This window comes from Lactuca saligna, chromosome 4 (assembly GCF_052625555.1).
Source record: "Lactuca saligna cultivar CGN05327 chromosome 4, ASM5262555v1, whole genome shotgun sequence".
Classification (NCBI taxonomy): Eukaryota; Viridiplantae; Streptophyta; class Magnoliopsida; order Asterales; family Asteraceae; genus Lactuca; species Lactuca saligna.
In genome coordinates, this window is record NC_136420.1 from 53230282 (window position 1) to 53244999 (window position 14718).

Here is a 14718-nt window from a genome sequence, read left to right on the forward strand (position 1 = left end):
TTGAACGTATTCATATTATCAAACAACATATTTTATTTGTCATTCTCACAGAATAGCATTGTCCACACGTCCGCACAGTAGATGTCAATCCACATTTGAACCTAGCTCTCTCTTTGTCTCTGTCTCTCTCTGTCTCTCTCTGTCTCTTTATATATATATTATTTGTCATTCTCGCAGGCAAAGTCACCAAACATGAGAGATCGTACCTGAAAAATCAACACGTGTTCATACCATTTGCATTTGCATTTGATACGTTTGGTTTCCTCGCACCGGATGCGGTAGAGCTTCTTAAAATAGTAAAACGAATCATGCATAGTAATGTTATATCCCCTAGATCTTCGGATGTAGTCTTTAAAAGAATTAGCTTTTGCATTCAAAAAGACTTAGCTATACAACTTGTTGCCCGTTTGCCATCTCACTCATTGTATGATGACAATTAATTATTTTGTGCTTAAAAAAAATCATATATATATATATATATATATATATATATATATATATATATATATATATATATATATATATATATTCTTACTAATTTATGGATTAAATCTATAAAATTTGTATGATTGATTTTGGTTTTTGTGTAATTAAAATATACCATCAAATTTGTAAAAATTATTATGTTTATTGTTTTTGTGTAACGTGTAGGTGTGCATTTTATTCTTTTTTTTTCTTTTAATATTAACCACATGTGTCAATCAAATAATTATACATATATCCATCTAAAACATGTAATCTTCTATCTTAATAAAACAACCTTTCTCCACCTTTTTTTCCCGCTCAATTTTCCGATGTGATGTTCTTATTTTGCCTTTTTGATGCTTAAAAGTCATGTAGATTAGGAGTAGGAAAGTGAATCCGCGGATGAATAATGTCAAATTTCAAAATGAAATCCTACTCTATGGCACAAGAGTGTAACTGATTAAGAGTTTCTAGTTTTTTTTTCAAGAAATCAGCTATGTAATCACGAAAAATTTGTGATCTAATTACGAACATCCAAAGATTTGAGGAACAAAATTGAATGGTTGTGTTTTTGTTGGCGTCCAAACCAGATCAAATCTAACTCTCCGTGGTAATGTCTTTGTCTCTCCTCTTCTTCTTCTTCCACCATAGCTCCATTCGTAGGTTAGATTAAGTTTGTTTGATGTATCACCAACAACTATTATGGAATAAATCACTGTAACTTTGGGTGGATTTTGAAGAGGGTATTTCCAAAAGTCGACTCCTGCTTCGGTTTTGGGGAGGGTATTTCCAAGAAGCGACCTTCATGAGTGACCTGGATTCATTCGATTTTGAGTTTCTGTGATTTAGGTTGTGAAGAAGGAGATCGGGACTGGAACATGAGGGTCATCGACAAGAGTGAGGGTTACTAGTAGAAGGAACATAGAGGGAAATGGGAGAACGAGGAGGGTTGCTAGTGCACGGTAATTATACTTTTAATTTATAGCGAAATAACTTTATTGTTCATGACGATTATAGGAAAACCTTCTAATTGACATGCATTTTAAGTCCTAATAAATGTAGTCACGATTAAGTTGGCAGGTTTGAAGATGCACACCACATGCTTGATGAAATGCTTGGAAGAAAATGGTTAGTGTAGTTATGATTAGTTTGGTTTCTTGATTTTCTTTGGGTTATAAAGAAATCTATAATTTTCATCAGCTACTCAAGCTTAAGGTGATGATAAATTCTGATTTCCCTTTATGGTTCCATTAACATGATACTTTTTTTACAGATGATTGAGATGGCAAACAAGAATCCGAAACCAATTCCTTTAAAGTAAATTCTTAATCATCTTTCTTTTTATTGAATTATTAGGTTTCATTTAAATTTAGAACCATATATAACATTTGGGCATGCATTTGACCAATGCAGATTGCATCTCTCTTTTGGGGTAATCAATATTCATGTTCTTTGAACTTTTTTTATCATATATGTATATGTATATATCAACCATCGATCCAATCCATGGTACTTTTCTGTGTTACTAATTGGCAAATGATTCCATATTCTTGAACTTGATTATGATGTAGATAAAGTATTTAAAAAAATCAAATAATATCGAGCTAGAATTTTTGTGAATAATTTCATGATGGGGATAGGCATGATGTCAAAGAAAAAACCATTGATATTCCATCAATTCGACTAGGGTTTGAATCTATTACATCCTTTACTCTAAAAAGAGTTAAAGATAACAAAGTTATTGTTCGTATGAGTATTTTTGAACAACATCCAACATCCACTCAAGAACGAATCATAAATTGAGAAAAGTGATTAATGTAGAACTATACTTCAAACAATCGGATCACTGAAGGGGTTATTTGTGGATGTAAAGAGTGTAGTCACCTCCAAAAGGTTAATATAATTCAATATTACACTTTTTTACTTTATACTCTGAAGGGGTTATTCGTGGTTTTCTTCATTTTTAGAATCTTGGGTGTAATAGTTTAAATTCAGTAAATGAGCATAAATTGAGAAAAGTGATTAATGTAGAACTATACTTCAAACAATCGGATCACTGAAGGGGTTATTTGTGGATGTAAAGAGTGTAGTCACCTCCAAAAGGTTAATATAATTCAATATTACACTTTTTTACTTTATACTCTGAAGGGGTTATTCGTGGTTTTCTTCATTTTTAGAATCTTGGGTGTAATAGTTTAAATTCAGTAAATGAGCATAACATGTCTTTGAGTTCCATCACACTATTCTTTTTTAGGATATGTATTGGCTGTCTGGTAGAAACTAAGCATAAAGAAAGTCCTCATGAATATAATGAGTATGTTGTTTATGATCCTAAATAGGTAATTGTTGTTAGTCTTAAGAGTATATGTACTTTTTTAATAAGGGTAAAATGGTCATTTGTTGACCATTTGTTCTTTTTGGGTTTGAAGGTTATTATAAGGTTTTTGGTTGGAGTGAAGTTTGAAGAACAAGATGTTTTGTATGAAGAAGCTAATCTTAGTGATGCTGATGTTGATGTTCATGTTATTTGATGTGGATAAAAGTTTTGTTTTTTTGTCTTTTCGAGAAGGATTGGATTTAGAGCCTATGGAAAAGGGGTAGTCGGTGTATTTCGATGTAAAAGGACAATTCAATTATTATATCTAATTTAATATCTACATATGTTTTATCTCAGAACAATTAAAATGTTTTATATAGAAATAAATGAAAACAAGAGTGAGAATTGAGTAACATGTGTAAAAGAAGCTAAAAGTGTGATAATGGTGTTTATGTGAATCTCATTTACCAAGGCCATATATACTAACTTTGTCGTAAATCCCTAAAGCAAGCATATGATGGATTGTATACGGATTGACCGAACGTGAAAGGTAATAGTCTTATATTATTTTAAGTCAAATGCATCATATATTTCTATTTTTATATCATTATAAAACCAACCTATCTAAATCTGTTTTTTTTTTCCAAAACATTCTAACATTAATTATTATTAACTCTTTGCAGATCTAATATGAATTATTATCATGCCTATTAAGTTTTAAAGTTGTTTTAATGTCGTAATTATTGTGTTAGGTCATTCTTTTTTCAGGCTTAAACCACTATTTCAAAATTTCGAAGGTAAGCAATTTTACATTAACTAATCACTTTAAATTTACAAACAAAACGTCAAACTTTGTAAATTAATAATTCTTTGCAAATCATTGATTAGTCATTATGATTTGAAATTACCAATAGTGTTCTTTTCTCACCTGTGATGTCCACGTGTATTAACCTAGTATAATCTGTATAAAACTTTCAAAAACCAAAGGTGTCTATGGACACCCTTAACCTTTACGTATGATCACCCTTGACCATAGCATATCGTACAAGTCCCTTAAGCATAACCTATTGACATATCTTACCACTTTCCTTCAAAATGATCATACTTCATGTATAGGTTTTTTAAAAGCTTTGATTCATCCATTTACAACTTCAATTTCATCATATTATGATTTACCAATTGTAGGGTTCATACTATTCTTCACCAAATCCATATTTAACACGATTTTCTTAACTTAGAATCATTAAATCATGTTTATTGAATACAATTACATCGTCATATCAAACCTTCATCCTTATCAATCATATAAACTCAATAATTTTCATTGTATACGAGTTTTCACCATGGAAACTCAATTACATCAATAAAGAGAAGAGTTAACCTTAAGATAAAGTATAAGGAGTTAGAATCTTCCTTCTATGTTTAATTCATTGCTTAAACACCAATCCTTCATGAGAATCCCTTTAAAATCGCTACATAAGCTTTCTAAATGAGATGTGGGTGTGTTCCAGAGCTAAAGGCCGACATCGAGACATTTTATCCCCTATTTAGGCGACCTTGAAGGTAAAACATGATCAACCAATGGTCGTGTTTTTGGGTTACATAATCGTGTAACTCAGGATTAGGCCTAGAATAGCATCCTACTTTATTTAATCATCATTTTTTTTACTTCGAAATAGAAACACTATCCCAATCACGGTCGTATAACCTTCCTTAACAATATAATTTTAGCAACATACTTCTTATTTGAACACTTAGGCACCTCGTCATACTTACACGATCGTGTATAGCCATTACATGGTCGTGTAATGCTTCCGAATACTTATTTAGGCAATGCACTTTATATCGTAACTTCTATAATCTTTACATTCATCATACGAACTCAGATTTTGACGCATTTTATATCCATGCAACCATATCGATGTCAACTACAACTTTGTAATAGATAACATTCATCAAAACATTCTACATTTTTTTACTTATAATGTGATGAACATAATGGTATACAACTCTTAAACACCAAAAGTTACCAAACATATATTTTTTTATCATCTTCTTATATACACCACTAATATTACCGAAAACGAGTGTTACACCAACACCTTTTTAAATGCATTTATATCTTGAAGGTGTTAAATGCGTTTATATCTTGAAGTATTAGACTGAGGGGTGTTCCTCCGCAATAGGGTGCAATGAGATGAGATGACAAGATTCCACCGTAAACGAGTGTTACACCAACATCTTTTTCACCATACAAACATCCCCCTACGACAAGATTCCACCGTGCCCTGTGTTTGATATATCCGCTTTTTATGTTTGTACACTATAACTCCATGATGAAATGAAAGTGAGAGACAACTATTTCCTAGGTGAAAGAAAAAAAAAACAAAAGAATGATCATGTAGAGTGATTACGCTATAACAATATATAAATGATGTGGAAAAGAACGAACCGTTTTATATTTTAAAAAAATATATCATTTTCATTTTAGATAATACGTTAATATGATTACGTTATTAACAATTAATCTTTTAGAAGTTTAAAGGATGGAGAATTGTTTTGAACTTGGAGTGTTTGATCCAAAAATAAATAAATAAAGAAAATTACACTGAAATAACAACACAACAAAACCTTAAAATGTCTTCATGGGGTCAAAGTCAAACAATACGTCACTTTCTTCCCCATCTCACAATATATATATAAATTATCCAACACCAACCCAACAAAGACTTCATCAAAGCCCTTAAAATAACAGTGAAAGTTAGAGAGAGAAAGTTTTGTTTTTTCTTTGGAGAGAGAGAAGAAGAGAGAGGGATTCTTCAAACCCTCTCTCATGTCAGAGTAGACTGAACCCACAGAGTTTCTTTTTCTTCCAATTTCGATTATTTCAGGCCAAAAGATCATGAATCCAAGCAAAGTTGAAGAGGGTCTGTTTCATCATCACCTTGATCCGATCGCAGAACCTGAGCCGTTGATTTTGGATCACAGCCACCACGAGGAGGAACCCCCGCCGCCGCTGGAGTTCTGTCTGCCTCCCTTATCGGAATTCGACTTGTTCCGTGATGACAATGATGAAGATTCCATCAGCCGCACCTCCTCCGAAGCAGACGGTGCTCCACCAGCTACAAATAATAACGACGTTTCTTCCCAAAAAACAAACCCTAGACCTGAATACGTTAATCCAGAGCCTCACATATCCTCTCAATTTTACACATTTAACATCGAATCTCACTCCTTGATGATCCGTTGTATACTCGAAGGCCGTCTCGCGAATCCCGACGAGATTAAGGCGGCGACGCCTCAAGCGGTTCTCGCTAGCTGGAGGTCAGTCTGGAAAGACCGCAACGAAGACACCGCCTACCTGACGGCATGGAAGCGAATTCAAGAGAAGCTCACTGTCCATAGAGGCCAACACGGTAATGAATTCCTTTGTTCCAAGAACAATTCGAATAATCAATTTGTTTCACATACCAGTCAATGGCAAGAAATCGTCATGAATTTTCATGGCGATGCTGATTTGAAGCACCTAGGGTTGAAAGAAACCATAGAAAGAATCAAACAAGTTTGGACAATAGGTGCTAAGTTCTACGGGATACCTGAATCTTACATTAGGGCTTGTGTAGCTGCTTGTCCTATTTGTTCAGATTCAAACGCCTCTGGTGGGGGCCGATCAAAAAGACGTAGATTTGAGTACACAGAATCATTCGATGTCCCAGCAAAAGATGTACCTTGTAAGCTGCAACAATTGGCAACTAAACATAAGGTTGTTTTATGTATAAGACAAAAGTACATTAGATATAAGCCATTCATGGCAGAAGTTAAAGATTACGCATGTCATCGAGCAGGGGAACCCGCTTCATCATCTAAAAAATCAAGAATCTTGAAAAGGGAACCTTATGCTTCAAAGCGATGTGGATGTGGGTTTCGAATAAGGGCAATTGTGCCAATTTCTAATTACAATGAGAAAGATAAAACCTTTGTATATCAAGAAGAGGGAATGGCTGTTTTCAAGCTCTATGCTGTTCATTCAGGGCATGAACCTGGTCCATTAGATGGAAATGCAAGAATCATGCATAGAATTGTTGGTCATAAAGGCGGATTGTTAACAGATCAAGATTTGGTTTATGGAATGAGTGATGAAACTGATAATGAAAACTTCATGGGGAAAGATGATAGTGATATGCAACATACGGTTTTGCAGCAAGTAAAGGAGTTAAAGAATGAAGTTGGGCTTCTCGAAGCGAAAATTACCAAAATGCCACCCGAGCTTTTGAGTTCCGTGTCTCAAGAATTGTTTGATGTGATAAACAAAGTTAGAAACGTAGGAGAGTATGGATCAAAATCATTAGGGCTAATGTCTGATAATGATTTGGTAGATTGGAGTGGACATCAAAGGATTTATGGAGATGGAAAAGATACGGATTTGATCGAAGATGATGACGACAGTTTTGAACGGACACTTGGCGATGTTGGATCTTGGGATGACACCTGTAAACCCGAAAAATGGCTGAAATGCAATGGATTTGATGAAGATTCCAAACTTACAAAACCCATAAGACATGATGAAACAGAAACAGATAGTCTTGTTGGTTTGCAAGTTGACAGTTTCTACCCTGAGAATCCTAAATGGTATGATTCCCCTTGTGGTTTGGACCCTGGAATGGAATGTGGGAGCAATGGATTCCGACATGGGGAGATTGTGTAGAAAGTGATAACTTAATGATGATGAGTTTAGTAGGTGTTATTTGTGGGTGGGTGTATATTTGTGTACACAGAAGAATGAAGCGGCTTATATGCTTTATTTAGAGGTCTTTGCTGCTTGTGACTATGTAAAGTATAGCCATTTGGGCTTCTTTGCACATACTTCACTGTGACTATATCTTAATTGTGTTGTGAACTTTAATTTAGGACTTCATTTATTACATCAATGAACCTATTATTTTCTTCCAATTCATGTCTTTTTTGGTTTTTGTTCCTTTTTTCATATAATTCTCAAGTATGTTGCTATGATCAAAATATTTGGTAAAGTACACGTTTCTATTTCTTTCTATTAAACCTTTCAAAGAAGAGTCATACTCAGGAGGCACACCTTTTTCTTTTGATACATTATATCAGTAACAGTTGAGCCTTCTATAATCTGTTATGGAGAATGGACTTTTTGTCAGGTGGAATAACAAAAATGTGAGCTGGTTTTGCAAACAACAGAAATGGGAGTCTTTTTTGCTGCTTTGTGCATGGAGGTTCTATAAGGTTCCCCCTTAGGGTTATATCTATACATTTTCTCTCTGATTGTTGTTATCTGCAGACCTTTGTATTGTATTGTATGATGTTCACTTAGGATAACATGATGATGATGATGATCATGGATGATGGGTGTTTTGGACATTTCAAATGAGAGAGGAATGGTTGGGTAACCGAATATCATGAAGATGTTATCTTGTTGAAGAAGTAGAGAAGTAAATAACTTATTTGATCATGTATATGTATCGCAATTGATTGTATATGATAGATGTCAAGATTGGTCTCTATCTGTATAGAAAAAAGAAAAAAAGTAATTTTTGGTATTTTTTTTAGTCAAAATAAAGTAGCTTCCAACCAAATAAGTTGGTTTAAAAAACAAATCTACCAACCACCAATTGAGATATCTGGCATATGACTGATTGATAAAATCAGTTAAAAATAAATTATAATCAAATCATGTGACAATCATGCTCTTACTGAATCATAGTTTAGATTAGTTCGTGTCTCACACGGATGCACATGCACACTCGCACACAAACAAACATGCACATGCTCTTACTGAATCTGGCCTCCCTTCAAATCACAGTCGTCGGATGTACTCGATACAGGGGCGTTATTGACTCATATTGTGCTTCAGTCTTGTACTTTCTGCCTTGTTTTTTGTATCTTAGTCTAAGTTGTTTCATTACATGTAGTGATGTACATAGTAACATCCTCATTTTCTATACCCCTCATGTTTGGTGGATGGTTGTTGCGGTTGTATGTAACCTGAATGTATTGAATGAAATACAATTTTTCAAGCAATTGTAATTGAATTGTAAAAATTATCTAGTCATTTATTTGTACAAGCATTTGATGCACAAGAATGTTTTTGGTGAAATGTGACACATCACACAAGTATTGCTTAATAGTTACTATTTGGTTCCTAGGAAGTGTCGTGAAATGTGTATAGGGTTGGTGCGAATGGTCGCTACAAATGAAAATTACCATCCCTCAATTGAAAATTCCTGTGAAATCATACTGATATTCATGTTTCCCTCATCTTCAACCTATTTTCAGAAAACCTAATTTCGCCCTCACTGCCGGACTTCAGGTACGATCTACCTCCAGTGAGTTCGTCGCATCCATCGCCTGCTGCGATATTAACCTTCAACTAATCTCCGATCGACGCCCACTAATCGTTCAATTGATTTTAATTTGTGCTTACAGGTCTCGCCATCCATCTCCTGGTGCGATTTTCTTTTATGCTGTGTGCCTGTGTTAAAGGAGCGATATGAGTTTATTGTGTTACTGGTGTTATACTGAACATTTGAGTTGCACTTATTTATTTAGTTGCTTTTAAGTTACACTTGTTTGCTTGCTATTGTTTAGGTGCTCCCCAAAAGGCCAGAGGTTATAGCCAAAAAGACGAAACATGGAAACAGATTCACAAAGGGGGTCTGTTTGCTTATTTTAATGAATCTTGAAATAAGTACCAAGATTAGAAACTTTCAGGGATCAAATTCGATATGAAACCTTGAAGTAAGATCAAAATAGAAAAAAAAAAAATTTAATTTTGGAATAAATATGGTATACTTTAGAAAGTACATGGACTGTGTTTCTAATTTACTCTTCTTTTTATAATGTATGATGTGAGAGACTATATCGTTTGCAGAGGACACGATTTCAGCAAAAACGTCTTCATTGAACAAACTGCTATAGTTTTGTGTGCAAATTATGGAAGCTCTAGGTTTATCCACTTATTATTATACATTGTTAATGACATTCTCAGTGCGAAAGAGATTAAGTGAATACCATATCTGTTGTCTAAGGGATCAAAAAATGGCTGATTTGGAGGTGGGTATATTATACAATCGTATACTTTTTTCATTGTAAAAGAAATCGGTTGATATTTTATTATTGTGCATTTTTTTTATAGGCATTGCCAAAAGGGAAGTTGTTTTGCTTCACAGATTGTAAGAGAATTCATTATGTTTTGCAAAATTTGCTAACTCAAAATCTGGAGATTGTTGATGATGACCTATTGACTTTTACGAGGGAGAAGCAAAAGGATAAGGAGGAGGGGGACAAGGACAAAAATGTAATTTCTAAAATGAAATTTGATCTTTGAAGTGAGAAGAATGCTACCAATGAAACGAGGCCCATGCTTACACAAACAATTGAGGTTGTTTGCAACCATAAAACGAAAAATTATAATCTAATAACTACAATTAATAGTTCATATCTTTCGGTAGCTTTTACCAACATACAAATGCGATACAAGATGAATTTTTTTATAGATACAATATACAACACCTTCCATATGGCTTATGATATTTGTAACTGTGATAAATTTGATAAGTATTTTTATCACACCATACAAAGCTTTTTTTAATGGCAAAAGTAAATAAATAAAACAAAAAAAAATCAACAAGAAGCAAGAAGTTGGAGTACATACTACATAGTACAAACAAACTAAATCAGTCAAAATAGAGGCCAGAATAAAATAAAATAACAACAGCCGAAAAAAAAACCAACCAAACATGGGCAAAAGTGTCAAAATGGTTTTTTGGGAAACAACCCAACACGACGTATATAGTTGGGCAAATCTTTGGAGCAAATCTTTCCAAGGCAAATTAAGGGCAAAATGGACTTTTTTTTGGTAAAAACATGTATAGTTGGGCAAAATGGATTTGTTTTGGTAAAAACTTGTATATTTGTCCATGTAATGACATAAGAACATTGCAAGGCCAAAATGTACTTTTTTGGTAAAAACATGTATAGTTGGGCAAAATGGATATGTTTTGGTAAAAACATGTATAGTTGTCCATGTAATGACATAAGAACATTGCAACACCATCTCTTGATAACAAAGTATGATCTTTCAAAACAAAGAACAGACCAAAACTTAATATATATATATATATATATATATATATATATATATATATATATATATATATATATATATATATATATATATATATATATATATATATATATATATATATATATATATATATATATATATATATATATATATATATATATATATATGGAAAAGTGAATATACCCTTAAGGGTATATAAGCTTAGGTACCCAAACTCACTATAATATATCGTTTTGTTTGATATATTTATTATAATGTTCTTCAACTTCAATCCTTAACTTGATTTACTTTCAAGATTTCATTATCATCTTCCTCCTACATCACATCTTTTTGACGAACATCAATTAAGCTATATATATTATAGTTGAAAATGAAAATTATGTAAAAGGAAAATAAATATGAAATTTATAAAAATCTTTGAATGAAATCAACTTAGAAGTTGAATTATAAGAACATTAGACAATTACAATGTATATATATATGATACAAAACGGTGTAGTATGGTGAGTTTGGGTACCTAAGCTTATATACCCTTAAGGGTATATTCACTTTTTCCATATATATATATATATATATATATATATATATATATATATATATATATATATATATATATATATATATATATATATATATATATATATATTTGAATTTTTGAAGAAGTAAAGAACTAGGATCACATCATAGTCACATAGCTTGAATTTTTTGTAGTTTCAAATAATTATCAAAGAACAAAAGAGAAACTTACAAAGTAATCGTTGGTGTCTGACAATTTGAAATTTTATTATCAAATCGAAAGAATAAGTACAACAGAAACAAGTATCAAAAAAATTAGATACATGAGCCCAGATCAAATATCGATCAGATATCAGAATCAAATACTTTGGTTACACTATTTAGAAATTCGAATCAAACGTTGGAATAACAAGTCGTTCAAAAAAATGTTGAATTAACAATTTGTTCCTGCATCTTTTTGTTCGATCTTTATGTAATTTCACAATTTTGAATCCAATGATGACTTGTTGCTGATGCCACAAATTATGGTAACAATTTGATTAAACAATAACCAAATAGTAGTTACAAGATACAAGAAACATGTATTTTTTAAAAAGTACTAAAACACCATTTTGATGTCATGCTTGTTGAATGGGCTGGCGATGAGGTTTTGGAGCTGCACAAACCAAAAGGGCACATTATTTGATAAACTAACAATATGACTCAAAAGGTAAATGGTTAATTAAGAATACATATGTAAATACCATTAGGGTTTCCAAGTTCATAAAAGTTTCTAAAAAGAGAAACTGCTTCTTCACCCATTATCCCACCCGTGCATTTGTAACTTTTTCTCCCAACATCTTCACCACTATCGGATGTAGTTGTATTTGTATGCAAGGATAATATTGATCCACACCCTCCAAATTTATCATTTGCACAACCATAGTACACCTCTTTTATACCTACATCCATGTATAAAAAAAAAATACTACCAGTCTTATTTTTGTCATGTGTAACAAATGCAGCCTATGGTGTGTTAGTTTAAATAAGAGTACCAATAAATGATAAGGCAGATGCACACATTATACATGGTTCACATGTAACATAAAGATAGCATTTTGAGAACATCTCAACAACTTCATGTTTTGTAAGTCCCTTTTCTTTCCACTCCTCAAGCAAAACATCAATAGCTTCCATTTCAGCGTGTCTTGTAGCCTGCATTTTAGAGGCCAATTTGCTAGTGTTAATATAATTGTAAGTTGAACAGAGTTACAAATAGAAAAAAAAAATGTTATAGAAGTATACATTTCTTGTTTCATTAGTCCGATTTCTTCCACATGATATGACCTTCTCATCCATAACAATAACGCAGCTGTTACATGAGAAAGAAATTGGTTTATACATGTCAAATGTTGGTCAAAGTACCAAAGACTTTGATAACCAGAGAACATAGACAAAAAGAGATGTACCCCACAGGCACCTCAAGATTATCAAATGCAATTTTAGCCTGAAAAAAGAAAAAGAAAAAAAGAATAGGTAGTTGTTTGTTGATATATAATAATATTGAAGTAATTTCATATGGTGCAGAAAAATTTGATTATACAGATAGTTTGATCAACGTGTTGGATGATTAACTAAATCAATGCCTACATCACCTTTTGATAACGAGATAATTCGAAATTTGTGTGGCCTGAATCTATACCATCAAGGGAAATGCATACCTGTTCTAATGCCAGCTTCATAAATGCAACAACTTCTGGCATTTCTCCCATCTTGATATGAGCTGAAATAAAATAAACAGACATGGAAAAAAGGGAAAAGAGATAAGAGCAACATTTCACAAGAATGTGAGTGCGTTGTGCATTGTGCATATATCCTTTGTTACACATGCATTGCAAGCAAATGATGTTATCAATTACCTAAACGAAATGAAGTCATATTTTTTCATTCATACCTGGAGCCAACTTCTAAATATCGAAGCCGAAGTTCACTTAGACATATCATCAAACATCTAGAGTGCACAACCAGCGATTGGCTACAGAATTAGTTTCAGAACGGTGAACTGCACAATTCAAGCCCTCAAGGTCTTGGTGTAGAGCCTCTATGATTTATAAGAGAGGCAAATCAAGCAAGGGCTTCGTTGGCTATTGGATTATTAAAAGCCAAAACGGCTAAAGTGATAACTGGATCGGCCTCCTATGGTTTATGCGAAGCTCTCAGGAGCGCTAAGCCGCCAATATTTTAATCGCCTTGTGGGTGAATAACAATGACGAGCCGCGAGATGCCTTTATGAATATTATGATGACCAGGATAATGCAAAATAGGGATGGCAAAAAAATTCTGGACCGGGAAACCCGAATATATATATATATATATATATATATATATATATATATATATATATATATATATATATATATATATATATATATATATATATATATATATATATATATATATATATATATATATGGAAAAGTGAATATACCCTTAAAGGTATATAAGCTTAGGTACCCAAACTCATCATACTACGTCGTTTTGTATCATATAATATGTTCTAATCGTCTAATGTTCTTATGATTTAAGTTCTAACTTGATTTATTTCCATTATTTTTATACATTACACAATTATCTTCTTATATAGTTCGCATTTTTAACTATACTATATATAACTTAGTAGGTGTTCGGAAAAAATATGTGATATAAAAGAAAGATAATAGTGAAATTTCGAAAAACTTAAAAGTAAATCAAGTTATGGATTGAAATTTAAGAACGTTATAATAAATATATGAAGCTAAACGATATATTATAGTGTGTTTGGATACCTAAGTTTATATATCCTAGGTATATTCACTTTTCCCATATATATATATATATATATATATATATATATATATATATATATATATATATATATATATATATATATATATATAACTTTTAGATGTTAATTGCATGCGTTCAAAGATAAAATATTTATTGTGAAAAATCTTTTTAGTTATTAACGCTCTGATATAAATGATCATTTTTTTATGTTTTAATGTATTATACTAAACTTAAATCAAATAATTTTTAATGTAACATTCAGTTTATTTTATTAGACAAAACTGCAAAAATGGTCCCTGTGGTATGCATTTTTTTTTTTTTTTTGGTTTTACTTCAAACCATAATTTTTTTGGATTGGTGGTCATTTTGGCCATGTTTGTATGTACATTTGGTCCCTCGTAAAAATGAAATGATTATAATGCCCTTCTAATATATTCTTTTATTTTTTTTCTATTTAATTTAAATGAAAAAGAAAATAATTAATTAAATTGGGCCCACTTCTCTC

The 14718-nt window shown here is 32.2% G+C and overlaps 2 protein-coding genes and 1 long non-coding RNA gene across 6 annotated transcripts; 2 read left to right on the forward strand and 1 right to left on the reverse strand.

Moving 5' to 3' along the window:
• Nucleotides 1-5520: 5520 nt before the first annotated feature.
• Nucleotides 5521-7732, forward strand: LOC145041861 (uncharacterized). Its single transcript, XM_078990071.1, has one exon. The coding sequence runs from the start codon at nucleotides 5685-5687 to the stop codon at nucleotides 7485-7487; it is 1803 nt and encodes a 600-aa protein (XP_078846197.1). The 5' UTR covers nucleotides 5521-5684; the 3' UTR covers nucleotides 7488-7732.
• Nucleotides 7733-8741: 1009 nt separating this feature from the next.
• LOC145041862 (uncharacterized) lies at nucleotides 8742-10256 on the forward strand. Of its 4 annotated transcripts, none has more exons than XR_013680449.1 (5): nucleotides 8742-9116; nucleotides 9233-9252; nucleotides 9395-9544; nucleotides 9678-9859; nucleotides 9942-10256. It is a non-coding gene; the product is annotated as an uncharacterized LOC145041862 (long non-coding RNA). The 4 variants fall into 4 exon arrangements; XR_013680451.1 differs by having other exon boundaries at nucleotides 8744-9116; nucleotides 9395-9460; XR_013680450.1 differs by having other exon boundaries at nucleotides 9233-9460.
• Nucleotides 10257-11821: 1565 nt separating this feature from the next.
• On the reverse strand, nucleotides 11822-13721 carry EMB2191 (Cytidine/deoxycytidylate deaminase family protein). The gene is made up of 7 exons (XM_078990072.1): nucleotides 13342-13721; nucleotides 13109-13170; nucleotides 12857-12894; nucleotides 12693-12759; nucleotides 12443-12602; nucleotides 12152-12349; nucleotides 11822-12063 (listed from the first exon to the last, which is right to left on the reverse strand). The coding sequence occupies exons 2-7, from the start codon at nucleotides 13157-13159 to the stop codon at nucleotides 12026-12028; spliced, it is 552 nt and encodes a 183-aa protein (XP_078846198.1). The 5' UTR covers nucleotides 13160-13170; nucleotides 13342-13721; the 3' UTR covers nucleotides 11822-12025.
• Nucleotides 13722-14718: the final 997 nt, after the last annotated feature.

What these genes read in the sequence shown, in the direction of transcription:
- LOC145041861 (XM_078990071.1), top strand. Translation starts at nt 5,685, where the DNA reads ATGAATCCAAGCAAAGTTGAAGAGGGTCTGTTTCATCATCACCTTGAT.
- EMB2191 (XM_078990072.1), bottom strand. Translation starts at nt 13,159, where the DNA reads ATGGGAGAAATGCCAGAAGTTGTTGCATTTATGAAGCTGGCATTAGAA. An exon ending in TGAAGCTGGCATTAGAACAG is followed by an intron (nt 12,895 to 13,108) that starts GTATGCATTTCC and finishes TTCTTTTTTCAG; the next exon opens with GCTAAAATTGCATTTGATAA. An exon ending in AATCTTGAGGTGCCTGTGGG is followed by an intron (nt 12,760 to 12,856) that starts GTACATCTCTTT and finishes CTCATGTAACAG; the next exon opens with CTGCGTTATTGTTATGGATG.